Source organism: Onychostruthus taczanowskii, unplaced genomic scaffold (assembly GCF_017590055.1).
Source record: "Onychostruthus taczanowskii isolate IOZ18803 unplaced genomic scaffold, ASM1759005v1 scaffold13, whole genome shotgun sequence".
NCBI lineage: Eukaryota > Metazoa > Chordata > Aves > Passeriformes > Passeridae > Onychostruthus > Onychostruthus taczanowskii.
This window is the reverse complement of record NW_024498462.1, coordinates 3,924,919-3,952,733: the sequence shown is the minus strand read 5'-3', so window position 1 is coordinate 3,952,733 and position 27,815 is coordinate 3,924,919. Positions and strand designations below refer to the sequence as shown.

The 27,815-nt window shown below is 47.2% G+C and overlaps 1 protein-coding gene across 2 annotated transcripts in view; it reads left to right on the top strand.

The window, feature by feature from the left end:
- LOC121331709 (serine/threonine-protein kinase PAK 3) overlaps positions 1-13,632 on the top strand; it is a 70,321-nt gene extending 56,689 nt beyond the window's left edge. For both annotated transcript variants that reach the window (XM_041396387.1, XM_041396386.1), the window contains exons 10-15: positions 1,077-1,189; positions 1,939-2,056; positions 2,418-2,517; positions 2,950-3,146; positions 5,572-5,709; positions 7,263-13,632. In XM_041396387.1, coding sequence (XP_041252321.1) covers positions 1,077-1,189; positions 1,939-2,056; positions 2,418-2,517; positions 2,950-3,146; positions 5,572-5,709; positions 7,263-7,352 — 756 coding nt within the window. In that variant the 3' untranslated portion in view covers positions 7,353-13,632. The remainder of the gene's footprint in view (positions 1-1,076; positions 1,190-1,938; positions 2,057-2,417; positions 2,518-2,949; positions 3,147-5,571; positions 5,710-7,262) is intronic.
- The last annotated feature ends 14,183 nt before the right edge of the window (positions 13,633-27,815 follow it).

Sequence of the window (27,815 nt, the reverse complement as noted above, 5' to 3'; positions counted from 1 at the left end):
GGATATCAAGTTGTGCTTTTCAAAGAATTTTGGTCTAGATACACAATTTAACTCTGTACCTTTATACCATTAAATCTGCCTGTGCATGTGCCCACAGACTGTGGTTAGCAATGCAACTTGTAAAAGATCTGTCATGATTAGAGGCCTTGGGAGAATGCTGGAGGTGGTCACAGATTCTCCTGTTGCTGTCAGGAATAAATAGCTCTGTTACATTGCTTGATTTCGGAAACACTTTGTCCATAGAATTGCCAGAAAAAAGGAGGGCAGTCGTATCTGTCTGAGGACACAGTCTCAGTCTTAATTACTAAATCTGTTAAGGCATCCTCGAGCTGAAAGCAACTGCCATCATTCAGACCCAATTTATCTCAATCCCAGGTTCAGAGAGTTGCATGATTTGCCATTTCTTCCATCATGTATTTGGTCATAAAGTATAATGCAAGACATAATTAAGGATAAATCATGTATTGGACTCAGTTTTGTGTTTCAGTCCTACTGCAGCTGGTAAGAAGTCAGTTGTGTTTTGGTCTGGTCTCAGTGACAGCCCATTAGAGTGATCATATTAGTGAAAAACAGACGAGGTCATGTCTCAGAGAATCCCACTGCTCTTTGGGGATCCAGCTTCAGATTCCTGAATTCTCATCTCTGGCTCTGAGAACAGATTCAGATCTGAATCTTACTGGTAGTTCCTCACACCTGCCGTGCTGCATTTGGTAACCACACTGAAATTGGGGTCTCCAAGGGGTCTGAAAGTCCTAAGCCTTCCTTATAGCCCTGGGAATATCCATAAAATACCAGTGCATGGATTATTCCTTTTTAGACCCTGACAATAACTGTAAATGTAAACTGTGTTAAAAAGTGTTCTTTAGAGGAGCAAATCAAAATTTCATAAATTGGGAAATGCTAGGATTGTTATTTTTCTTATGGAACAACATCTGTAATGTATGTCTATGTTTCCTTTGTTATGTAATCAAGAATAGCAGGTGATACAATCAAAAATCATGTAACTGTCCACTGCATGTTCATTCTGATCTTGTGCAACAGACTACTCAAGTTAATGGTTTTTAATGTCATTTTAGGTGGCCATAAAGCAAATGAATCTCCAACAGCAGCCCAAAAAGGAACTAATTATCAATGAAATCCTGGTCATGAGGGAAAATAAGAATCCCAATATTGTTAACTATTTAGACAGGTAAGTTGTTCTGGTATTATCACATGTATGTTCATTTACACACTGCAGGCCAAAGGTTAAAAAAACCCTTTGATCACTGCAGAACATGGAGCTAGCTCTGTATTCTTTCTTCTCTCCAGTAGATGGGAGGAGATTGTATTGGCTCTGCATTAGTCTTTTCTGGCATACATAGTTTGAAGTCACTTTTCAAAAACCTGGACCAGCCATATCTTAGTAAAACAGCAGTCTGTCAGCTCCATGTTCCAAGTGTTTCCATTTCCATATGCCAGGAAGACTAAGTTCTTGTTTCCAGAGACACCTAATTTGACAGCTTTTTAATGGCCTTTGCTGTTTCTGAATGTATGTTTTGCAAGGTTTTCCAAACATTTGACCAACTTCAGTCCTCAGTGGTGCACACCCTCCTCCCATGGATAACTTTGAAAGTTTTGTTGCCTCATTCCTGGGGTTAATGGTGGAATTCATGAGTTAAGATGATGAGCCAACTGGTGGCATGTGTCCTGGTTCCAGATTTATCTTTGCTTGCTTATCTTATTGAAGTGCATTCTTCACTTGCCTGTCACCTAAGATATCTCCTTTTTTGACCATGCATATTCCAAGAGCTGTGTAGCCTAGAAGGAATGTCCTTTTCATTTTATTCTTTTTAGTCTTCATTTGCAGGGGACCTGGAGACAAGAATCAGTTACAGGTTATGATTATTCATTAGTTTGGCTATGCACATTCATCTCCACAGCATTGTTTTCTCCTTTCAGCTACCTTGTTGGTGATGAGCTGTGGGTGGTGATGGAGTACTTGGCTGGAGGCTCTTTAACTGATGTTGTCACCGAGACGTGTATGGATGAAGGACAGATTGCTGCTGTCTGTCGGGAGGTGAGGGATCCCACTTGTGCTTCTGTTTGCATGGACATGGTGATGCTTCTGTTTCTGTGGTGTTGTCATTATATGGAGAAGAAAGAACAGATCCACTGCAGCAGGAGTCATTCTGTCTGTGTTTGCAGGGGACAGCCTGTAGCAGCAATTGATGTTTCCCTTTCAAAAGCTAGTATGTGCCTTCCCCTAGAAAGACATGACTCTAACAGTGTTGGAGCAGCAAGCTCTTCTCTTGGCTGCACTGTGTTTGCCATTCCTCACTATTCCCCTAGAAAGGAAATCTCATAAAACCATTTCCTTTCTCATGTGATGAAATCATGTCATGAATTTTTACCCTTACATTTCTTTTTTCTCTTATCAGTGCTTGCAAGCCCTGGATTTCCTTCATTCCAACCAAGTGATCCACAGAGACATCAAAAGCGACAATATTCTTCTTGGGATGGACGGATCTGTCAAATTGAGTAGGTATTCTTGGTCACATGCAGCATTCCTGGATGTGGGGTGGGGATTCCTTGTGAGTGACAGCCAGTTCTCTAAAAGTGGTGCTGGTGGGAGCACCTGGACCACCCTGCTGTGAGGGCACGGCTGCAAGGTGCAGAGAGGTCCAGAGAGAAACAGGGTGTCAGGAGTGGCTTTGCTTTGTGTATGGCCCTTGCAAAATGGAGGGAGTTACAGTCTAAAGCTTCAAGTGATTAAGTAAAAGCTAGTGGATGAAACATGAGGGTTTCTTTAAGTGGCCAGTTCCATATTAGCTTGTCTACAGCCCTGAGGAAACACAGCATGGCTGCTTTTCCAGCTAGATTCCACAGTGCATTCTCAGACTTAAAGTGGGGGTTCTTTTGCTTGGTTTTGTAATTCAAGCTGGCTTTAACAGTATTTGTTTTTCTCCTCAGCTGATTTTGGCTTCTGTGCTCAGATCACCCCTGAGCAGAGTAAACGGAGCACAATGGTGGGGACTCCTTACTGGATGGCACCAGAAGTTGTAACAAGAAAAGCATATGGCCCCAAGGTGGACATCTGGTCACTTGGGATCATGGCAATAGAAATGGTGGAAGGAGAACCTCCTTACCTTAACGAAAATCCTCTCAGGGTAGGGTGAAATATCAGATACTGTTGTCTTTCTAATTTGTGCCATATTTTGTCTTCCATGAGATAAAATCCCATTCACATCAGCTTGAACGAGTTCTACAAAGGCCCACTTCTAAAAATGGTCCTACAGCACATCAGCATCTGCTGTAGCTGTGATTGCATCACTGTAAGAACCTCAGAGGCCAAGTGACATGTACCTGTGCAGAAACTTGCCACTTCAGCCTTCAGCAATGCTTGAAATTTCTCATGCCCTTTTTGAGCTCTCTTTGAGCTGTATCTCCAAATGACAAAAATTTTTAAGTGCCATGCTTCTCCAGTTGGGGAATTTTTATGATAAGCATTGGAGCTATACCTGCAGGCACAAAACTCTCTTCATTGTCAGACCAGTGCTAATTGATCACCTGAACCTTCCAGGAAAGATCACTGGTTCTAATAATGCAATTATTTATTATCAAACACATTTCTAAAAGTATATTTTAGCACAGATACTTGTAGCAAACTAGTGTATTTTGAAGTTTTCAGTTTTATTCTAATACCTTCAAATGAAATGGCCAGTTCTTACACCAAATGAGTATGTAGTCATGGAGGAATGTATACCAGGATGAAACCTCATGACTGACAGCTGAAACAAAGTGCTGCATAGTTAATTCCTGTGGGAACTAATGAGAAAATTAATTTTTACCTATATTTATACATACATACATATGTTTTGTTAAGGCTAGAATTAAAATAGAGCATGATCTTCAGCTTTTCCATGCTGTAAGGTTGTGCTTTCTCTGATTTGTGGCATCCAGACTGTGTATTGCAGACTGACAGAAGAAATTACAGAAGGGTCAGGACGTACTTCCCAGCTGCTTAAGAAAAGAATACACCAATTATACAAAATTCACTCAGTTATACAAGTCTTTCACACTTTTTGGAAAAGGTTCCTGAGTTTTCTTGGAAGACTTGCTTTGATTTGATAGGTGGCCTGGGATTTTTGGTTCCAGGCACACATGTGGAGTGTTGTGCACTGTGTCACCTTGTTAGGGTGGATAAGAAATAAACAGGGTTGGATTCAGAGGGGTGCTGAATAAGCAGAGTGCACTGTAGTGGCAAGGTGGCATTAGGCCTCTGTCACTGCAGCCCTGTTGTACCAGCAGAGACCTTTGCACATCACAGTTTTGCTTCTGTTTCTTGTGAACCCATATTTCACTTGCAAAAAATAAAATACATACAGTATAAATAAATACATATATATCTATAATATTTCTATAGAAAAATATATATAAATAAATATACAGTTGCCTTGTATAAGGCAGTAAAAGCAGGTGAAAAGAATTAGCATTATTGATCTGGATGCTGAAAATTCCCTGCTTCCTTAATCTGAAATATTGATTAGGACTCCTCAAGAAACCTCAGGTGAGCTGTTAGAAAGATAACTAGATTTCCTGTTTCTGACCAAGTTCAGTCAGATATACTTGAGATCTGTGTAAGAGGTCTCAGCTGTCTCTAAACAGAAGAGCTTATAAAGCAAGACTGCTTTTTACAGCAAAACTTTTTAGCTGATAGCGCACACTATTTGTTGGGTTTCTAGTAATATGTAGTGAACATTTTTCTTTCCTAGCCCAAGCCACTTTCTCCATGTCACTAAGCCTTCAGTAGTCCAGCTGCCAAAACCTCCTGTTTCCTCCCTGGCAGTTTCTGGGATGGGGATGTCATTAATGCATTTACTTGAGTATTAAACTTAGTGGAGGGTTACCATAGGGATGGAATTACTCCATTTTCTGATGAGACTATTAAAAGTTTTACTACATAAGTGAAGCTGATTTGGAATTTAGAGACTGCTGAAGATAGTTGAAGGTGGGTCCTGTCTGCCCAATTATGCCTTTTCATCATAATCTGTTTGTACATGCAACTTGACATGTCTGTTGAACATGAGACTGCAAATGTTTCTGGTTTTTTATACAAGGTATAAGCTGGTGGATTTCTTTTTCTTTTTTATCCAGTAATCATTTTTTATCAAAAACAGAGCAAAAAACTTGATTAATTTTGTTTTATGGAAGCCATACTTTAGAGACCAGGGAGCACTGCACAGATGCATTTTGTGTAATAATCCTTTGAAATAATGTATTTAGACCACACTGACTCTTTAAAATGGCCTGTAAAGCCGTGTCAGTACTTGGGAAAGTAAAATGTGCTGATGTAGTTCCTGCTAACCAAGTCAGCCAATGTAATCAGCTGTCAAGGCAAGATCATTTTGATGCTGGAATAGCTGTGACTGCATCAGAGTTTTTTTGGGGTTTTTGTTGTTCTTGATTTATGAAAGTCATCTCCAGCCCTCTGCCAGGGAGGAAACTTCCAGTGGAGATTTGAGCTTAAAAATAGGGTCTGTTTGAGTATTTCTGGGTATGAATGAAACAGTCTTCTGTCTCCTTTGTCTCCAGGCACTGTATCTGATAGCTACAAACGGGACACCGGAGCTGCAGAACCCAGAGCGACTCTCGGCCGTGTTCCGAGACTTCCTTAACTGCTGCCTGGAGATGGATGTGGACAGGCGAGGGTCTGCCAAGGAACTTCTGCAGGTAACGTGGGGAGCAGCTGCAGGGGAAACAGATGTCCAAGGGATCAGTTTTCTCGTCAAATAAAGGCATCAGCTGGCTCCCCCACGTATTAACCTCCAGTCTTGGTGCTTTCAGATGAAAACTAAGCAGAACCCTGTAATGGTTTTGGTTGGAAGAGACCTTTAAAGGTCATCTAGTCTGACTGAGCTGGGATCTCTTAAACTAGGTCATGTCTCTCAGAGCCCTATCTGACCTGACCTTTTCAGACCTGAGTGTTTCCAGAGATGGACTTCCACCTACAACATCTCTGGGTAGCCTGTACCAGTGTTTCACTACTCTCCTTGTAAACAATTTCTTAATTAGATTGAATCTAAATTGATCATCTTTGGGTCAAAAACCAGTCCCTCTTGATCTGTTGCAACAGGCCCTGCTAAAAAATGTGTCCTCAACTTTCTTACAAGCCTCCTTGAAGTATTGGAGAGTTGCAAGGTGAGGTTTCCCCAGGACCTGCCCTTCTCCAGGCTGAACAAGCCTAGCTCTCTCAGCCTTTCCTCAGAGGAAATATGTTCCATCTCCTCGTCATTTCTGTGGCCCTGTTTTGTACTTTTGGGAGTAAATTCAGTTTTAATTCTTGACAAAGGAAGTGAAGTAGAATGATACTAGGTATAGAGGCCTGAAATGGTATTGGTGGGGGAGGAACCCAGTAAAAGCAGTCCCAGCTAAGCTGTCAGAGATTTGGCTGTGGAAAGGAGGAGGCTGTGGGAAGAACACTGTGAGCCTCAGAGGGGGCCCCAGCTTGTCCCTCCTGCTCCTCTCTTAGAGGTTTCTGCCACTAAGGCCCATTTTTAGAGGTTTCTGCCACCCAAAACGGGTAAAGCTGAACAGGACTTTTCCCAGCCCTGTTTGCTTCCTGGCTCAGACAAGCTGCTTGGGGTTTGCTGCCAGGTTTTGTGGCAGAGAGATAGCTGCAGAACACACCACTTGACTATCCCTGCTGGGAAGGAAGGTGCCAGCCAGCACAGGAGGGCCAGGGGATGGAAAGATAGTGCTCTTCCTGCAAGCCAGAGCTGAGTCCATCAGCACTCTGCCACTTGTCTCCCTGCTCCTGACTTGCTGCTGAAAACCTCTACCTCAGTACAGGTCTTGAGAAAACACATGAGCCTAAATCCTAGTGGGTTAATAATTTCTCAGAGATACTGGAGTTTCCTAAGGAATGACTTACACATATCTTTTTTGGCAATTAACACAGTTTGTGTTTTTAGAAAGGGGGAACCTAAGTGAGTCTTCTGAGTTTCCTGAAAGGAGCAAAGCTCTGGGGCAGCAAGCAGCATTGCCAGAGCACTGGCCGGGCAAAAATCCCAGCAAGCTGAAGACACCTGGAAAAATGGATTGATAGGTGTGTGGGCCGTGTTTGCCTGTGATAGCAATGTCCTGGACATGAAGGTGGAAGTGCAGATGGTCCCCTCAGTCTTATTTCTGAGCATTTCTGGTAACGAGTGGAATCCTGGTTGAGCCTGTGAGGAACTGAGTTTGGAAAGTAATGGTACCTTTCTTGTTTCTTTTCCTTTGGGCAGCATCCATTTTTAAAATTAGCCAAGCCGCTCTCGAGCCTGACTCCTCTGATCATTGCAGCGAAGGAAGCGATTAAGAACAGCAGCCGCTAGCACTGCAGGTCGGCTTTGTGCCCTGCCAGCTCAGAGCAGGACTGAGAACACAAACTCTGTACAACCTCAGCTCTCATGCTGCGGGACAGATGGATGGATGAACAAACCAACGGTCACAGTCATGGTGGTAGGACCACCCCAGTTCCTCAAGGAGTAAAAAATCATCATTTGTCTTCTTCCTGCTTTCTGGCTCCTTTATTTATTTTTAAGATGAATCGGGGCTAAGGACAGAGAGGTAATGACAGAAAATGCTTTGCTGCCTCAATCATTTCCAAGGTAAAGCAAATTCAGTTGGAAGATTCCCTTCCTTCTCACCCTGTGAATAAGCTGTACATTCACTTTTAAATTGTCAGTTCTTTCTTAACGATGTAAAGTCGTGTTTATGGGGTTTTTGGTATGGTTTGGAATTGGAGAAGGGCAATTCTTCATTCATCAACTTCAGACTGCCTTTTGAATACGGCCCACTTGCCAGTTTCTGCCCAGTTGTGGTACTTCTACATGAGGAAGAAAGTGCAATTGCATTTCCAACCAAAAAGGAATGAAGAGTGGGACAGACAAAACATGCTGTGGAGATAAGGCATTCAGCTGGGACTGTGTAGTGGTTTGGTTCTTGCCGATTGGATTTGTACCCCTGACTGCAATCTCTTTGCCCGGGTGAGAGTCTTACTCAGCTGAAACAGCAGAAAGATCACTCGGTGTGCTCAGAACAGGTTTGTCTGATGCAAAGCTGTCAGAGCAATGTGAGGGGAGAGTGGACCCAGCTGTGCCTGGGGCTGAGCCCCAGCAGAGCCCTGGCAGAGCCCAGAGCAGCCTGAGCATCGGCAGAGCCAGGCTGGAAGGAGGCGCTGGTAGCGACAAGTGGCAGCAGCCTGGCCGTGGGTGCCTCTTCCTGGGACAGGGTTAATCCTCCCATCTCAGAGGCAAACTGGGTGGGGGCTGTTCTCCAGGGAAATCGTGACCATGCTGAGAAATGCACAGCCTGGTGGGATTGGCCATCCTGAGTCTCTGCAGGAGTAGAGAAGAGCAAACAGAGCAGAGCGGTGGTGTCGCTTCTGAGGATGCCTGTTCTTCTCCCAGCTGTCTCGTAGCTCCTGGGAAAGGTTCCTAGTGTCTGCAGAATTCTCAGCAGAGAGGGAGGGGACCAGGCTGCTCTGCAGGCTCCTGCACAGGTGAGCATCCTTTAGGCACAGGAGTTCTGCCCTGGGAGCCGAGGCTGACACAGGGAACAACCTGCACAGTTAGATCTGCAGGAGCCAGTGCAGCAGCCAGCTCGGGAAGAAAGCGCCTTAAAACCTGGAGTTGTACACTGAGCAAGATCAAAAGTGTGAAATGCAAAGTGGAATTAATTTCAGAATTACTTGGAGGCACCAGGCCAGCCTGCTTTCTGCTGTCCTGTGTATGGCAAGCACTGCGCAATGAAGCTCTTGAGTTGCTGCAAGAGATGGAATTGGGGATGTGCCTGAGGATTGTGCTTGACTAGTCAGCAGATTTGGAAGGGAGCAGAATACTTTCAGTATACAATCTGTGTTTTATTTATTTGTTTCTGAAAGACACAGTGTGGCTTCACTCAGTAAAAGCATTTGCATGGCGTATTTGTTGCTGTGTTTTAGGAGTACAACTCATGCAAGATCTTCAAAACAGCAACTGAAGCAACATGCACTCAGTGAGCAAAAAACCCCCACAGTAAAACAGCTTTCTGCTATAGATCTTCACGTTGGCCTGGTTCTGCAAAGGGTTAAGTAGCCTTTAAGGTGCTCACTGTCTTCATGTCTGGCCAGCAGGAATGAAGGATGCTTGGGCTGTCCTTGAATCAGGCCAGGAGCATGTCTAGCTTTGGCATCCTGTTTAGTTGCAGTCTTCGTGTGGCAAGTGTCCTTACTGCTGCTCCCCTTGCTCACGCTGGCCACCGCAGTGTCCTTGGCAGGGACAGCCCTCCTTGAGTTACCACACCTAAGTAGAAATTGACTTTTCTTCATTTCCTGGGGAGCACAACAGGTCCAGTTTTTCAGATGGCCAAATAACACACCGAGGCAAGCAGCTCTGGTTTCCTGGACTGACGGAACATCGGGAGGAGCTGAGGAAGCTGCCAGGAGCCCACAGCTGGAGCAACAGTGGTTGACTGGAGCTGGAGCAATGGCAGCCAAGTTTCCTCCCTAAAAGAAGCCCTTGGGGAATGAGAATGGCCAGGACAGGCTAACAGACCATAGCACAGCAGATGGTGCAGAAGGGTGTGCAGGAAGGTGCTGAAGCCCTGCCAGCTTGACCAGGGAGCAATGGTGTCCACCCAACAGAAAGCCATGGCTTCTCTAAGTCCTGCACCCACCGCAATCCATGCAGCGACCCAGACAGAGCTCTGGTGGGATCGGGCTGCCAGCCAGGTGGCAGCTGCAGGTTGTGCCCTGCTCTTAGGCCAGTCCTGGTGGCAGCAGCATGAGTGCAGCTGTGGGACATGCCCAGCTAGAGGAACTCCTCCACTTTGGGCCAGAGCTACAGCAGGAGGTGAATAGGGGCAGGAGTATCCAAGCTCACTGAGCCCCTTTCCATCTTTTACCAGCAGTCCTGGCTAAGGGGGACATGCCAGGTGATTGGACTACAGCAAATGTACATTGATCTCCTGGAAGACCTGGAAGGAGGATCTTGGGGACTACAGGTCTGTCACCCTGACCTCAGTGCTGGGAAAAGTCACGGAGCAGATCATCTGGAGTGCCATCCCGTGGCACATACAGAACAACCACGGGATCAGGCCCATCTAGTGTGGGTTTGTGATAGGCAGGTGCTGCCTGACCTGCCTGATCTCCTTTTACAGCAGCATGACCTGCCTAGGGCATGAGAGGAACAGCTGTGGATGTGTCTCCCTGGAATTTAGTAAACCCTGTGTCAGTGTTTCCCAAAGCTTTCTCCTGGAGACACTGGCTGCTCATGGCTTGGATGGGTACACTGTTCTCTGGGGAAAAAAAAACTGGATGGATGGCTGGGCCCAGAGAGGTGTGGGAAATGGAGTTACATCCTGCTGGGGCTGTCACCAGGGCTGGGTGCTGGAGCCAGTTGTGTTCAATGTCTGTATCAGTGATCTGGACAAGGGGATCAAGGGCACCCTCGGGTAACTCCAGGCTGGGTTGGAGTGTTGATCTGCTGGAGAAGAAGGCTCTGCAGAGGGATCTGGACAGGCTGGATTGCTGGTCCAAGGCCAGTTGGATGAGGTTCAACAAGGCAAAGTGTCAGATCCTGCACTTGGGTCACTACAACCCCCTGCAGCTCCAGGCTTGGGAAAGAGTGGCTGGAAAATGCCTGGTGCGAAAAGACCTGGGAGTGCTCATTGAGAGCAGCTGAACATGAGCCAGCAGTATACAGCTACCTGAAAAGAGGTTGGAGCAATGGGGGAATCAGTTTCTTTTCCCAAATAACAAGCAATGGGACGAGAGGAAATGGCTGCAAGTTGCTCCAGGGAAGGTTTAGATTTGATATAGGAAAAATCTCTTCACCAAAAAGATGGTCAGGCATTAGAGCTATGCAGGGCAGTGGCTGAGTCACCATCTCTGGAGGGATTTAAAAAGATTTGTAGATAGGGTACTTGGGGACAGGTTTAGTGGTGGGCTTGGCAGTGGTGGGTTGATGGTTGGACTCCATGAGCTCAGAAGTCTTTTCCAACATGAATGATTCTGTTCTGTTTAGAAGACTTTGTTTCTCTTGTGAGGTCCCATTTTTGTCTGTCAGCTCAAGATCTGTGTCTGTAGGAGAAGCTTCCTTGGGAAAGAGTAATTTGGGCTGGAGATGGGCTGCTCTCAATGTGTAAAGCATTCAGCAGGATGAAATATGTTTGTATTCCTGTAAGAAGTGAAGAAATGAGTGACAGTTTCTGTTTCCAGTATGTATTTTATTTTTTCCTATCCACAAAAGAACAGACAACCATCCTTTAAAAGGAAAGCACTTTGTAATGGTACATGTTTGCTGGACATACAGTCTAAATACTTCTGTTGACAAACTATTTAATTGGGGAAGGGGAGAATTTCCTATTTATTTCCTTTACCTATAAGTATTTCAGCATCTCTACTTCAAAAAAAACTCCAGCACCACGACTTTCCAGAAGACAGCAGGTATGAAAAATAAGGAAATCAAATGATAGCTTTTGTTTTTCTAATCAGTGTATGCCTCAGCATACGGAATATTGTTGGCACTGACTTTTTAAAGACAGCCGCTGTCCTAAGAGGCCTTACTTTTAATTTTATTAAATACTATATTTCTTTTTCTTTGCAAATCTGGAGATTTTTCTTTTAAAGCCAGTTCCTGGGAGGCAGACAAGATTCAGCAGAAATAATCTCTGCCTGTGGCTGTTTTCAGCATGGACTGTACCTGCCCAGCTGAGACTTTATGACATGCAAGGAATGTACCTCCAGTATCCCTGTGGCTCCGTGCTGGGACAGTCTCTGGTGCTGATTCACACACATTGATACTGAAAGGATGCTGTGTTTGCATCCTCCCAGCCTGGATATTAAATGTAGAAAAGACACAAGCGTTTTTTAAAAACCCAACAACACAAACCCACAAAAATCCAGTCCTGGGGGGTCAGGTCTTGTACATTATTTACAGGCTCGCAGAGTGTATTAGGATTGACAATAGCATTGGCCTTGCAGAAAGGAAAGAGCCACCTTGGGTTTTCTGACTGCTATCCTCAGATCAAGCAATTAGTTATATGTATTTTTGAAGTATTAGAAATAGTGTGTTTCTGTTGCAATATGAAAACTAAAAGTTTCAGACACTTTTATTCCAAGGTTTTAAAAGATTGGTTAATTGCCGTCATTTTTAAATTAAACAGTGAAATACCCTAACCAAGAACTTGACTATGATTCCCATCCCTGCAGTGAAGACATGCAAAAATGAGCCAATAGCTCACTGTAGTTTCAATGTGTTTTGGGACAAAAGCATGGTAGCAGTAAAGTCAGGGAAGTTTGAGGAGCACAGAAAAGTTTACTTATTTAAGAAAAAAAAATAAAAAAAGATAACCATACCTATGTAAAATTCCACACAGCTCCTGCATGCACTCCTGGGAACCTGCACGGGGGTGGATCTTACAGTGCTCTCAGGGTTGGATCCCAAACTTGGGCCAGGGTTACATTCCCATTTCTTGTGTCCAGTGCTTTTGTAAATATATTTATTCTTCATCTTCGGTTAATGGTTGGCCACTCACTACACACAAAAGAACAAGGATTTGTGCTGAGTTTCTTTGAGGCCTGTGACTGCACTTTGGCAGGTCTTTGAGTCAGTTCTTCCCTATGTCCTGCCACCACAAATAAAGCACACTCCAGTCACCATGAGAAGGGAAGTACCTGTCTCCTGTCCTCTAGTTGTAGGAAATGTCACTGTTCTCTATTGTCCATACAGCAGTTATTTCCAGTATGTAATCCTTGGTGTGGCTACTGACTATTCCTCACACTGAGCATGTAAATATTTGTATTTCTTAGTCCAGTCCTGACCAAATCTAGTGAGCCAAGAGCCAGAGAGAGCCCTGTGACATCTGCCATTAAAGGAAGGAGCCAGTGTTTCTTTGTTTGACACCCAGGACATGCAGTCAAGTGCCAGCTTTGCCTTGCTAAGTGCTGCCAAGTCAGTGGTCCATACACCTTCCTGGTGTTCCTGCTTCCTCTTGGACCATTCATTCATGCCCAGATGTGCAGCGACTTAATGATGGGTTAATGAAGACCTGTAAGTGTTCATCCCCTTTTTTTTCCCCTCTCCACTCCCCTTACCAGGTAAATATCTCCAATTTTATCCCAAGTTTTCAGGAAGCAGGCAAAGGATAACCTTTGTCTTTCAAGAGAAACCATCCAAGCTTTTTTTGAGTGTGATTTGCACTTCAGGGATCTTTGAAACCTCTCTTTGCTTGTGTCTGTCCTTGAGCTGACAGGGTAATTTTATTTTTCTCACTGAAACTTGAAGAATCTCACTTATCCATCCCTCTCTGGATGCAGTTTAAAGCTGATTGCCATAATCCTAGGTGTGCATCATGCCTGCAAACCATCACTGGCCTGAGCCTACCAACAGTTGCATGTACCTTTGGTTACAAGAGTTATCTCAAAGGAAAAAATGGTCTTATAGCAAAGAGGAGTGATGCCCATATGTTCTCTATGGGTGCCCTTTGGGCTGCCACGTGGGCACAAGCCTGCAAACCTTGTTCTTGCTGCTTAGCAATTCCCCCAGGCAAGCCCTTGAGTTCTGTGAGAGTCTCGCCCTGACTGAGGAAATTGGAGGTAATATCAATAGTTAAAGTTGATAATACTGAAAACTGCTAATTGATGTAATAGTCTGTGATCACAGTGACTTTTCCCTGCACAGTTTTCAAGCAGACCACACATCAGCTTCAGCACTGTGTGTAAGGCACCTTCTGCTCTGTTTGGTGGCACCGTCTTTGCAGCTGCTGGAGGTTTGTGAGCAGCACCTGCCTCGCCCAACTCAGGGACAGAGCCAAAAGGAGCAGGGTTGGGCACCATGGCCTGGGTTGGCAGCCATGGATGCAGGTCAGAAGAGCTGTCAGACACAGGTGCACACACCTTTGAATCACAACTCCCTGGTGTTACAGGATTATGGATACCAGCCACTAGAACAGGTTCCAACCCTGGTATCCAGAGGTCTTTTCCAACATATTCTACAGTTCTGAGGTTCTATCTGATGGATTCAGCTAGGTCCATATTAGCAACTTCATTTTGATCAAAAAGTTTCTTCTTGGTCAGCTAGTGCTGATTTGCTCATGGTAAACGAGATGACTCGGGGAGAAGAATACATTTCATCCAAATTCTTCTAGAACACTGAGAGGGTGAGTGTGTGAAAACATGAGTATCGTTTATGTGTAACCTCCTCTCTGCCCTTCGTGCCTCTCAGGGGTTTGAAGCAGGAAAGAGCTTTCCAAAAGGGTGGAATGAAGCAGCATAGTACTCCTCCCAGGTCTCACTCTTTCCAGTCTTTGCACTTGACTAGTTTTGTCCCTCTTTCTGTGCCCTTTGCTCCCCCTGTGCTCAGTGGCTGCTACCCATGACTGTGTAACTGGCACAGATAAAGTGGCTGAGACCCTCATTTCTCTGTCCTTTGAGCTGCCTGGTCACAGCAGCCTTTTCCATCTGGAAACTCAATATGGGGAGGGAGCCCCCACCTCTGTTCCTTGCAAAACCTCCAGGAGCCCAGGGCCTGCCATCTGAAGTCAGTGCATTGAGGCTTCCCAGATGCCTCAGGCTGGTGTGACACCACTGCAAATGGGAGGGAGTAGTGGCAGGAGGTTGTTTTGAAAGGTCCATTTCCTGCTGCATGCTGTGTGTCCAGCCCTGCCCCAGGCTGAGGGATCAAATTCAAGCACTGCTGCTGCTCCCTCTGGAGCCAGTGAGAATTTGGTTGTTGCTTTCAATGACAGCTGAAGTGGTTGCTGAAGCAGCAGGTGCTGGCAGTGCCCCAAGCCCCGGGCTGGAGGGGTCCTTGGCTGCCTGTGGGGGGAGCTGCCCCTTTTCTCACTCTGCCTCACACAAAACTCTGCTGGTCACAAGTGGGTCAGCACAGCAGACAGGCAGCCTGTGGGTCTCTTCCACATTGTCTCTTGAGATTTTTGACCTTTGAGCTTAAGCTGTACAAAGGCAACTGCTTTTGGTCCCTCTGTGTATCCCCACGTTGATCAATGCTGCTAAATCCGTCTGTAGCACAGCAAGGGGGGAAGGCCTCAGCCCTGCAGGGCCAGGAGCTGCCTGAGCAGCTCAGCCAGCAGAAGGGAGCTGCTCCACACAGGAACCAGGAGCTAAGGACTGTAGCACCTCCTTCTTGGGCAGAGCCCAAATTCTGTGGGGGAACGTTAACAGAGTTATTCTCGTGCACTGGTGCGTCAGCACTGCAGGTGCTCTGCCTGCAAACACATGGTTTGAGATCTGCAAAAGAATTCTGCAACTCTTGACTGGATCAGGATGTCACCAATGCTAAACTCCAGTTTAGTCCAAAGCAACCAGTTTACACCTATGCTGGTGTGTGCTAGATTTTTTTCTTCAGGGTATCCAGACAAAAGTAAACAGAGGAGGAGCCTACATTTTCATTGTTTATCAGAAATGTATCTCATTTTGCTGTACATTCCTTTTTTAGGACGTGTTATCTGTTTAAAAAAAAAAAAAGAAAAAAGAAAAACAGAAAAATATGAAAGAGAAAAACAAAAAACAAATGTGTAGTGAAAAATCTTCTGTAACTTTGGATTAAGAGGTAACTGATCTTTTTAAAAGGAGAACTAAGTTATTTACTTTGTAAATGTGCTGATGGCATGGATCCATCTTATTGACCTCAGCATCCTTTTTTTAAAGATTTTGGGTTTTGTTTCCAATATTAAGTTATTTTAAATTGTGGTTGAAGCAATAGGAAATTGAAATATGGATTGTGCATGACTGTGTCTTGAGTGTAAAAATATTGCAGTTTGAAACTTGGACCTAAAGTATTGCAAATAAAAGTTATAAATTCCAATGGATTGTGTGACAGCAGCTTTTCTTGTAGGATGTGCACCATCAGAAAGTCTTCATCAGTGGGGTTGTGTGTGCTTTTATTTTGTCCTGTGCCACTCTGTGTTGCCATGACACAGGATCTGACCTGCTACCAGCCCAGGTCACCCTCTGCCACCCCAGCTCCTTGGACTTGTGTCCCCCAAGCAGGCCCAAAGTGTTTCTGCTGCTGCCCCTTTTGCACAAATCCACAGAGAGCTGGGATTTTTCCAAGTCTCCTGTCTCCATCGTGCCATATTCCTAAAGAAGCAGCAGCCCATCCCAATGACTACAGCGAGTTACGTGGATGATTGTCAGCTCCACTTCCTGCCTAGAAATCCTGAAACTGCTTCTGAATGCTGCTCCTTCAGCTCTCAGACACCTTCTCACACAGAGCTGGGAAAAAAATCCCGTGGCTGCCTGCTTACAAGGTGAGTTATGCCAAAGTTAGAGCTCTGGGAGAAATCTCTGTCCATCCCTATCCTTATAATACATCTATACGTGGGGTGTGCATAGATGGGCACAAGGACGGAGTGTGCAAGCATTGACACTTTTACTCTCCATGTTCATCCCATACCCGTGGGTACAACAACATTATAGAAACCCTTGTACAGACAGACCTTCTGTCCATGGATACAGGGACATCCAAGGGCCCCTGGCACACACAGACCCTTCTGTCCCTGTAGAGCAGAGCACGGTGCATCAGGGCAGTTGGTGGGCAGTGAGTCCTGGACAACAGGCAGGACCCGGCTCCAGCCCTGCCAGGCCTTGCTCTGGCTCAGTGCTGGCTCCTCTGGAATGGGAAAGCCCTTCAGCCTTGTCCCTGCCCAGAGGGGCAGTGCTGGCCTGGCAGCACAGGCTGTTTTCCCATAGGCTGCAGGAGATGAGAACACAACACTTGCCAACACTGAGTGCAAGGCACTGGGCTGGGAAGAGTGGGGAGGGTCAAGGGGATTCACAGAGCTCATCCTGCTGGAAGGATGAGGAAAGGGAGTGGGAACTCAGCAGTGAGGAGAGCTGTCTTGGCATAGTGTGGAAACACTGCCTCGGTTTGTACAACTAAGGAGTTGGTATCCATCTTAGGAAGGTGGTCTCCTGAAAGATTGAATTTGGCATGTGGCTTCCACTTCCCAGAGGTGGCCTTCTGAAATTCTGGCAGCACACATCTTTCAGGCAAGGTAAGCAGTGACACAGAGTCTTGGTGTGTGGCTGATGTAGAACCCTGGGTAGGTAGTGCCCAGTAACAGTGCTCCAGCACTTTTGTATGGGATCAGTCCCTGGATGTTTTGTAATTTAGAAGGGGGATGCCATTTCTTTGGAGATGGGCTTGTAGTTCCTCTCTTTGGCAAGGAAAGCAAGTTTGGAGCCACACACTGGGTATTGTTAGTGAATTTAGAGGCTTTTCCCAATAGGCAATTCTCTGGGTTAGAGCTGTTCAGCTGCTAGGGGGAGTGCAAACACCAGACTCTTGAGCTTTTTGTCCTAGCACCTTCAGTGTGTGAGCAGTCCCCACTGCCGTTCTCTTTGGATCCAAACTCTGGGAGACTGAGGGCTTCATATGGTGCTTAGAGCCGAGAAGGAAAGTGCTGACAGCAGGCTGTGTGCTGGTAAATTGATGCAGTTGAAGTTGTAGGCAGAAAGAGCTTTCTCAGTTGGCAGCTTACGTGAGCTCTGTTTTTGCCAGATGTTTTCAAGTTTGATGGCTGGACTCTGGGAGAGTGCAAAACTTTGTTAGGGCAAAGAAGTTCGTGTTGCTCTTTGAGTGGGGTGCAAAGAAGTCTTTGCACTTGGAAGGGGAAGACTGGGGAAATCTTTTTGTCCTGACACGGTTGATTAGGGAGCGGGGACGTTTCCGACTTGGCTGTGTCGTGGGGGTTGGTTTCGAGCTGGGCTCGGTGCGTTTCCTTCCTTCCCAAGTCGACACCACCATCGTGTGGTGGTTCTGGTGAGCGCTGGCAGTGCCCAGCACAAAGCCAAGCGCTCTCCTGGCCCAGCCCCGTTCATGTGGGAGCAGTGTGGGCAAGAGCTCCGCTGTGGATCCTGGCTCTTGGGCCCTGACAGGATGTGATCCTGCATCCGGCAGAGAAGGATGTTTTACTATTTGCTTTGCAGTTTATAGGCTGCAAAAGAAAAGGCAATTCTAGCAAGGCCTCTTTCTTTAGAACCTTTTCTGTGATCAGCGTCGTAACATGTAACGTGCACCCACTGAGCTGCATCCAGCTCCCTGGAGAGATGCACTTTCCTTCTCAACTACAGAGCATCCTCACGTCCTCTCAAGGTGGCAGAGACCATCCTTACAGCGAGGTGTTTCCAGTTCAGTTCAGACTGAGATGTGCCAGGACAGAAAGCATTCACTGACCTTCTTCTGTCTTGCCTGTAAAACGATTCCCAGCACAATCACTTCCACACAGCTCCAGCGTAGGTCTGAGAACCTTACTCTGATACTGTATTGCTTAGCTTTCATTTCTGTGAGTTCCTCTATGCCAACCTGTCTACTGAGTGCTTTACTACAAAGTTCATCTTTGTAGTAAAGCACTCGTCTACTTTGCTAGTTCCTTGAACTGTACTTTGGTGGAGCTGCATTTGGAATCCTTTGGCTTGAGGCTTGTTTTCCTGATGGGAATTTCACAACACAATAAAAAATGAGCTGTAGAGTATTGGCAGTGCAGTGGCTCACTCTGGACCTTCTTGATGCCATGGCAGAGCCAGTGCTTGCAAATGGTGCTTAAATGTGTTACTGGAAATGTGTAGCAAAGGAACCAAAGCTTTTGTTCTACCTCTAGGGAAAGTGATTTTGACTACAACAGCCGGCACGTCACGATTCAGATTAACTTGTTTTTTAAATTTGGTTTTGGAGTTTACTAACAGTGGATGAATAAAGAAAGAATTGTACTGGGTTTATGTAGTTGCAAAAGTGATGCCAACTTTGCATCACTTTTGCATCATAATTGTTGCAATTAATGCAACAATTGCATTAATTGCAATCAGTGGTGGCCCCAGCTGGCCCAAGGTGATGGCAGCAGGGCAGCCAGTTCTTCTGGAAGTCAGCTGAGGAGAAGGGAATTGGGACCTGGGGATGGAATGCTTGGTGGCTGAGTGGTGTCACCAACTCAGCGATTAGATTAGACTCCAGAGAGAAGATAACTACATGAGCTCTGAAAACAGACCCCAACTTTTCACATTTGTTTGGGGTTGTTTTCCAGAGCTAAAAGGATATTTTAAATCTTGAAAGCAACAGATGTATCACCTGAGAATGAGTGTACTTCATTAGACATGAATGAAATCCCATCTTTCTTACTTCATTTAGTTTTCTCAAAGACAAATTGTGATTTTTGTAAGACTGTTTCCCCTAGTTGTGTTGTAGGACCTTCCTGGATATTATGATTTATTTGGTAGCAAAGAAGGTTTATAAATCAGTCCCCTGTGTTATACACAGTGAGGACAAAATACTTCAGTGAGATGAGTTTTTCATCTAATCAGCACAGCAAAGCATCCTGTCTCTATTTCCTCAGGGCAAAGTGTGGAGCTCTATGTCCTTTGGGCAGAACTGAGAAATCCTGGAAGAGAGGTGGGCATTGCAGCACAAGAGCCAAGAGTACCTGGGGATGCAGAAAGAGCAGAGCTGTTCACAGGGCTGAGGAAGGAAGACTTGTGCTTGGCTGGAATCTGCTATGGTGGCATCTCCCAGAGAGGTCTGAGGAGACTTGGTGGTTAATCCTCTCTGCCATTTCTGTAGGAGATCTTTGCATATGAGATGCCCTGTTGGCAGAGCAGTAAGAGAAAAATCTGTGCTGCTGCTGACAGCAGTCTGAGGGCTCCTGAGGAAAGCAGGAGCAGCAGCCTCCAGGGTTATCAGATGAGTCGTGGTTGGGGCCAGACCTGACATCTTGGGCCATTATCTGCATTCTCTGCTGCTGTGTGGGCTACAGGGACCACAGCACTTTGGCTGTGTCTTAGGCCTTTGGGCTTTGATCACAGTTTCCCTCCATCCTCCTCCCTTCCTGCTGACTTTACCATAAAATCAATGCAACTTTTCAGCCAACCTTGTTTTTCTGATACAACAGGACAACACTATGTTTTCACATCATATCACACCCACTTAGCCTTACAACAGTGAAGTAGTTTGTTCTGGGCAAAGTCCAGATGTGCAGGAAATCAGGTAATTTAAAGTTGCTGAGAAGGAACAAAGAGAAAAAAACTCCCCTAATGATGACTCCTTCCTCATCCTTTATCACAAGTCCTTTTACCTGCTATCAGTTTTACCTGTTACTGGTTTGTTGTTACACACACACCCCTAAGATAAAACTGGTCTATTAATAGCTTTTACTATGGAAAATTTTAAAGGTCAAGATATTAGTAACAACTTTCCCATTCCTCTCTGATTAGAGAAATCACTGGTGGAAACATGTCATCATCATCATCATCATCATCATTGAATTGTCATAGAATGGTTTGTCTTGGAAGGGATCTTAGAGATCATCTTGATGCAACCCTCCTGCCATGGGCAGGGACACCTTCTACTTGTCCAGATTACTCAGAGCCCCATCCAGCCTGGCCTGGAACACTTCCAGGCGTGGGGCAGACACAGCTACTCCGGGTGACCTGTTCCAGTGGCTCACCACCCTCGCAGGGAAGCATTTCTTCCTATCTACCCCTGTCCTCTGCCGGTGTGAAGCCCCCCCCCTGCTTTGTCCTATCACTGCTGTCATCGGGAAGATTTTTCTGCAGGTGTTTTGTGTTTTATTTGCGTGGGGTTAGATTGACCCAACGCTGCAGAGACTGAGTTCACGCGAGGAGAAAAACATCTCTTTTCAGTAATCGCAGCACTCGATTTTCTCTGGGAAGGAGATGGAATAGGCGCCTGTAGTAACTTTTTCCCAACACAGTTCCTGGGAGCTGCAGCGGGGCGGTTCTGGCATAGGGGCGGTTCGGGGAGCGGGGCGGTTCTGGGATCGGAGCGGTTCGGGGAGCGGGTGGTTCTGGAATCGGGGCGGTTCGGAGAGCGGGGCGGTTCGGAGAGCGGGGCGGTTCGGGGATCGGAGCGGTTCGGGGATCGGGTGGTTCTGGAATCGGGGCGGTTCTGGGATCCTGGCGGTTCTGGGATCGGGGCGGTTCTGGGATCCTGGCGGTTCTGGGATCGGGCGGTTCGGGGAGAAGAGCCGAGCAGGAGCGGGCCCGCCAGGGGGCGCTGTGGCCGCAGCGCTGCTCCCGCCCGGGCGCGGGGAGCGGGAGCCGCGCGGGGATGAGAGCCATGGAACTAACCCGATGAGAGCCATGGAACTAACCCGATGAAAGCCATGGAACTAACCCGATGAGAGCCATGGAACTAACCCGATGAGAGCCATGGAACTAACCCGATGAGAGCCATGGAACTAACCCGATGAGAGCCATGGATTAACCCGCTGTCCCTGCTGCCCTCGGGGGCCAGTCCGAACGGCAGCTCAGCGGAAATGCCGGGTGTGTTCTGTGGCATTTTCTCCCAGGGGTTTGCTCGGGCGCGGTGAAGGGAGCGCTCTCCTGGTTACAGCCGGAGAGCAGCAGTGCCCGGCAGGACTCTGGTCCAGCAGGGACGGGCTGATAGCTCAGTTTGCCTGTAATTGGAATAATTGACAAGCCTAACAATACCTGAAAGAAATGGTTGTGGATCTACATTTCCTTCCAACTTGTTTCCGGGACATTCTGTATTCTCCAAGTCTAACTTTTGTTATCTCAGAAGTATTTTGAGGGAGGACCTTATTAACTATTCATGCAATACTTATTTAAAAATTGTGGGCTGAATGCCTGACAAAGGAGTTTGAGTTTATCTTTTGTTTTGAAAGCTGGTATAAAATTTTGGTCGGGTTCCCCATCTTACCTCTCTGAAATACTGTTTAGGTGATCTTCTTATGTTTTAGAGGACATTTTGCATCCAACTCCTCTGTTTCCTATAGAAAGAGCTGGACTCTTTGTTCGAGCTCTGAACACAGTTTGTGGGACCTGCATGTGAAAACAAACTGACTTCCAAGAACATCCATGTAAAAGCAGGTGCCATGAACTTCCTTTTTCCTTGATTTCTTGTCAGTGGCCTGGCTATCAGTCACCCAGACGCTCCTGAACTCAGTGTTCTCATAGTGTAATTTAAATTCTTCCATTTATTGCCCAAGAGAATTACCCACTTGCCTTCATGTCTTTGGTGCAGGGAAGGGTGTGGTTGCAGGGAGGGCAAGACTGCAAGGGCAGAGCACACAGAGAGCTTGGGAGCACGGGGGGACAGGGACCAGCTGCAGAGGGCATGGGGGTTCTCATCCAGCCATACAGATCCCCCAGGGGGCCAGGGAGGGTGAATATGATGGAAGCAGACCTCTTTCAGTGGCGCCTGGTGAAATTAACAGAGGGGACAGACAAGAAATTATATAAAAAATAACTTTTTTCACTTTGAAAATCCCTGAGCTTCAGTCTGTGCTGGTGTGCAAGATGCCTTTTGTGCTCGTAGCATGGCAGGAAAGCAGAGCCAGGTGCTGGACCTTCCCAGACTGGTGCACAGGTAGAAGCAGGACAGCAGGTACCTAAAGAAAAGAAGTTGATTTGGGAGTAGACCTCTCCCTGGGCAGATGTCATACAAATGCAGCAAAGGCTGTTAGCACATTGCACTGCTTAGTACATTTAAAATATGTAGCACTGAACATTTTATTCTACATTGTGGGACATCCTAACTCTGAAAGAAATATCAGAATAGTGTGGAATATAGACAATCTGCTAAAGACATTAAAGGATTTAATTTTATTTTGCTCAAGTGTTATTTGAAATATTGATGGTGCAAGCTGGGAAGGAGAGATAATTACTCCTGCAGTATGTAGATGGACAATATCCAATCTTTCTAGTAAACTTGACATGTTACTACTCTAATCAATCTGTGGAGGCACCACCACCCTGATTTATGCTGGACTCGATATGATGACTTCATGATGACTGCAGTGTTAGTTTGTGATCTCACCACTCTGCCTGTCTGCCTTCTCCCTGCCAATCCAGCGCTTTCAGCCTGGAGCAAAGGCCCTCTCTGCTGGCTGCTTTATTTCTCCTGCTGTTCATTGACACAGCTAGAAAAGCCAACTAGTTTGGATCCCAAGTCTGTCAGAACAGGTGAACTTTGCCACGTGAGCCAAGACACAGAGTCTAGTCCCTTGCACAATGTCCCAGGAATCACCTTTGTGTCTGCTGTGGGTTGTCACTGCTGAGGGTGAAATACTGGGGGAGCACATGCCCTGTCTCTTGAACCCATGGCTGACCAAAGCACTGTGCTCTGAAATCTTGCATTTGCAGGTTTCTGGTGTCTCCAGCATTGCTTTCAAAGCAAACCAGGGAGAAGGCAAACTGTGTGTAGCTACTGATCCTGCAGAGTGTAGAAAACTGCTAAGTCCTAGGTCTTCAAGGTAACAATTTGGAATTACTGTGATGTAGAACTAGTGCAACATAGAAAAGGGGAGCATATAAGGAAGGGAATTAATAGTAGATGTGAACATCTTGGTTTGTTTCTTTCCATTTTCATTTCATGTCTGGAAAGCTGTTTGGCTTTTCCAAGAATCTTCTCCACAGTGATGTTTGCTCTTTTCAAGACCCTTTTCTGGAGAACAAGGTCGAGCTCCTGTCACAAGATGTGCCCCCAAATTGCAGCTTCTCTTGGCTTTCCACACTGTGTGCAGCAGGACTCTTGCAGTAAAGCAGGACATAGGTTTTAGGTTTTGAGAACTTGACAACTTGTCCTTTATTTTCCTGGTGGACTAGAGGCTTATGCTGTGGGTAAGGTTTTCATTGTTACTGTTGAATGCTAAGAAAACATGAAGGGATACCAGAAACTGTTAGGGAATACAATCCTGGTTGAATCCAGAGAACGAATCTCCAGAGCCTGCAGCCACAAGTGGAGAGTTGTGTGATAATCATTTGATCCCCTCAGTGGACATCTTTCAAGTCATATGGAATGTGAAAATGCTCTGACAGAGGGAGTTTGTTTCTGAGTTCAGTGTAGATGATTCCACATCTGGTGCCATGGTGCATCAATCAAGAGCACAACCAGCTCATTCGAAGCACCAGAACAAGCTGGACCTCTCCGAGTAGATGACTGAAATAATCTGAAAAGGAGAAACGCAGGAAATTATTTGGTTAACCTTGCCTGGAAGAAGGGTAACTTTTCTAGTAATTACTAATACATTCCCTTTGCTTTTGACCTTCTTAGCAAGGCCATTTGCATCACAGATTCCCCATGAAGCGAGAGCCGCGGGCTTATGTAACTGCATGAAAGATGACCTGTTCCTCTGCAGGGACACAGGTGGAAACAGGAGCCCGGGCGCTCTCCGGGGAAGCACCAGGCCAGCTGCAGTTTGTGCCGTGCTGGGAGAGGAGGAGGAGGAGGAGGAGAAGGATGGGCGTTGTGTGGCAGCGGCAGGAGGAAGTTTGGGCCGCAGGACATTGCGGCGCTGCCCCGCGATCGGCGGGCGTGTCCCGGGCGGGGAGCGGCCCCGCGGAGCTCCGGCGCTGCCGAGCTCACCTGGCTGGTGTCGGGTTCCCCGGGCCTCGGCAGCGGTCCGTGCCCGCGCTGTGCGCGCCAGCAGCGGAAAATAGCCCGGGACGTCTCCGTTCCCTGCTGCTGGGAAGAGGCAATGAAGCGAGTCAAGAAGTTCTGGTTTCTCTTTCTCCTGATGGATTTTTTAATTTCATTCCACACTGCAGAGGCAATTTCTGTGATGGCCTCTCTCAGTTTATTCTATTTCAACAGCACCAGCAACAGGACTGTGTTTGAGCGCTGTGAATGTGGCCTGTATGGCTTTAACTCTCCTTACATTGGTGCTCAGGGGGTGGTGGGCATTCCAGTATCTGCTGATCGCTATGCCTGCGACAAAAATACTGACTTCACCGTCATGGAAGAACCGTGGATAGCCCTGATTGAAAGGGGCAATTGCAGTTTTGCTGAAAAAATTCAGGTGGCAACCAGAAAAGGTGCAGCAGCGGCCGTGATCTACAATTCTCGAGGCAGAGGCAACAACACCCTCCTGATGGCACACCAAGGTGAGTGAAGGGCTGCAGGCACTCGGTCATTTCTTTCTCAGAACTTGGGTTCATGGCAGCACAGCCAGGCTCTGAGGAATCAGGGGTGTTTGTGGGTGATTGTTCTGATCAAGGGATTCAATTAGAAAAGTAACATGTTATGCAATTTGAGTCGACTTCAGTGCTTAGTCAGCAAGACCCTGCTGTTACGTTGATTGGTACAGGGCAGGCAAAGGGCTGAGTGTCTGAAGTTAGTCCTGTTTTTACCTGTACAAGTTGCAAATTAATTTAGACAGCGATGCAGAGCAACTCTTAGTATTTGTTTTGAAGGCACCAGTGTATTTTTCGAGGTGAGAGGACACAAATGAACTTACAGGTGTCTGCAGCATAGGTATGTGCTTTGCAGATTGCAAGATAGATCTTTATTTTTTTTTTTCCCCTGAATTTTGCTAATTCTCAGAGCTAGGAAGTTCTCAGTGTGAGATATGTGGCTTCAAATAGGTACAACTGGCATGTGGGTTTTAAAATCTACCAGCTCTGCTGGGGATTCCCAGCCACCTGACCCACTCCTGGCTGGCCCAGAGGGTTGCTGACCAGGCTGGGATGCACAGGGACTGCTGGCCCCTTGCAGCTGGCTTCCCTGCCAAACCAAGCAAGGCTGGTTGAGCTTCTCCTCCACCACCACCCTTCCTTCCATCACCAATCCTTGTCAGGGCTGCTCTCAATGCATTCTTCACCCAGCCTGTGTTTGTGCTTTTTAATCATATGGTGTACTGTAATGCATGCATGTGTAAGAGACTGTGGCTAAGCCTTATGCTCAAAATCCCCAGATCTATAGGAAATTTTGTATTCTGAGAAGGTTCCAACCTTTGGCTTTGGTTCAGTTTTGTCTGAGTGAAAATGCTAGAGCTCAACATCCTTAAAGTTTTGTAGGCATTTGAGTCTGAGCAGATTGGCTGCTGTTGAGTGCATAAAGCTTGGTGGTATTTTCAGAGGTGTGTTGTGTTTTTCTCTGCCCCTACATGGAACAGGTTTCAAAACAAAAGCACGTTTCTCTGATTGCTTATGGATTTACTTCTCATTATAGGTGGAGCTACTACTGTTGAAATAAGTTGTCTACTTAGATGTGGAATGGGAAAATGAAGGTTTGTTTAGGTTAGGACAAAAGTGTTCACTTAGTAAGCAAAATTGATCTTGAGCAAATTCCTTCATCTGCTCTTCATTACTTGCTCTGCACGCTGCTACTGCAGTAGCAAAACCACACCAATCTCCCTGTGCTGCTGAGCTGCCAAGCCTGTAGCTGCTGTGCTGGTGGGGTGGATGCTGGTGAGGGGCTGGTTTTGAAGCACCTTTGGAAGGCTGGCAGGGGGAGTGGGCTGGTTCCGAAGCCCCTGTCCCCAGGGGCGATTCAAACCTGAGCTGGGTTTGGCTGTGCAATGCTCAGTGTGCTGCTCTTAGCACAGGGGCAATGGGCACCACAGACAGATGACACATTACTGGTTATCAGTCACACAGGCTCAGAACCAGCCCAGAGCCTGGCGTAAAAACAGAGTGGTGCTGACTCGTATGAGAAACTCTGAACTCTGTGTTTACACTGGTTTTGCTGGTGCTTGCCTGGGCAGCAGCTGATCCTGGGCCAAGTAATCACTGCCCCAGAGTATTCCTTTCTCAGTGATGGGGTCTCAGAGCTGCAGCCTGCGCATAGTGATGTGGCTGTTTGGGATGTGTTTGAAAGGCTCCAGGGGCTGGGGGCGATTCCTGCAGAGCAGCTGATAGGAGGCAAGGCCTCTCCGTCAAAAGAGTGGCTCTCTGGAGAAGAGGAGCTCGAAGTGTTCTTTCTCGTGTCATTTTCCTTTGTTAATTCCCTGGCAGGGCTCTACAGCATTTCACACTCGTGGTTGCAATGACTCTGCCAGCACTCTGATTGCACTGCCTGATGTGGGACAACTTGGCAGAAGTGTGTAAGTGCTGGAGCAAGGGACTGGTGCATGCAAACCGGCTGCCCCAAAAATAACTGCAGGGCCCTGGAGAAACAGGACTTTTTGTTGTGCGTTCCATAGATCAAATAATAATTGATGATGCAAACACAACTAATGTATAACTAGAAAAAGGGGTTGCTGGTTGAGGTGGCAGGTTTATAGCATCTGTCAAATGATTGGGACAGCAATGGCCAGTCCAGTGAGGGACCAGTGCTAACCCAGTATTTTGTAAGACAACATCAGTCAGGACTGACACCGTGCCGCTGAGTATCCAGCAAACATGAGTTCAGCAGTGGGAAGCAGGGTGGCTCACGGCTGAGCACCGTGTGCTGGTGCCGCTGTGTCTCCGGGCCGCTGTGGAGTGTCAGGGATTGGCATCTTCAGGAGTCCCCCGTTCTCCGTCCGCTGTGGGCACGGCGGCGGGCTGCGGGAGAAGGCGGCTGTGCCGGGCGGTGATGGAGAAGGTGAGCCACCCTTCCTGGGCGGCACACGGGGGATCACCCATCCCCCGAGAGCTGATGTCAGGAGGAGCCATCACTTCTGAGAGGTGGCCCGGGCGGGTGACCCTCCGCATCCCCTCGGGAGAAACGTGCGTTGGTGGCACACCGCGCCCGGGCAGAACACAGCGAGGGGGACGCGCGGATGCGCGCCCCGCACAGCACCGCAGCGCCCGGGGTCCCCACTCCCGGGCAGCGGTGGGGGCCCGTTCCCGGCGGGGTTCCCGCGGCGGCGGGCGGAGCGGTGCGGTGGTGCGCGGTGCCGTGCGGTGCGGTGGTGCGCGGTGCCGTGCGGTGCGGTGGTGCGCGGTGCCGTGCGGTGCGGTGGTGCGCGGTGCCGTGCGGTGCGGTGGTGCGCGGTGCCGTGCGGAGAGATGGTGCGGTGCGGTACGGGGTGCGGTGGTGCGGTGCGGTACGGTGCCGTGCGGTGCCGTGCCGGCGGCTTTAGGCGGCGGGGCGGCCGGGCCGGGCCGTGCTGGG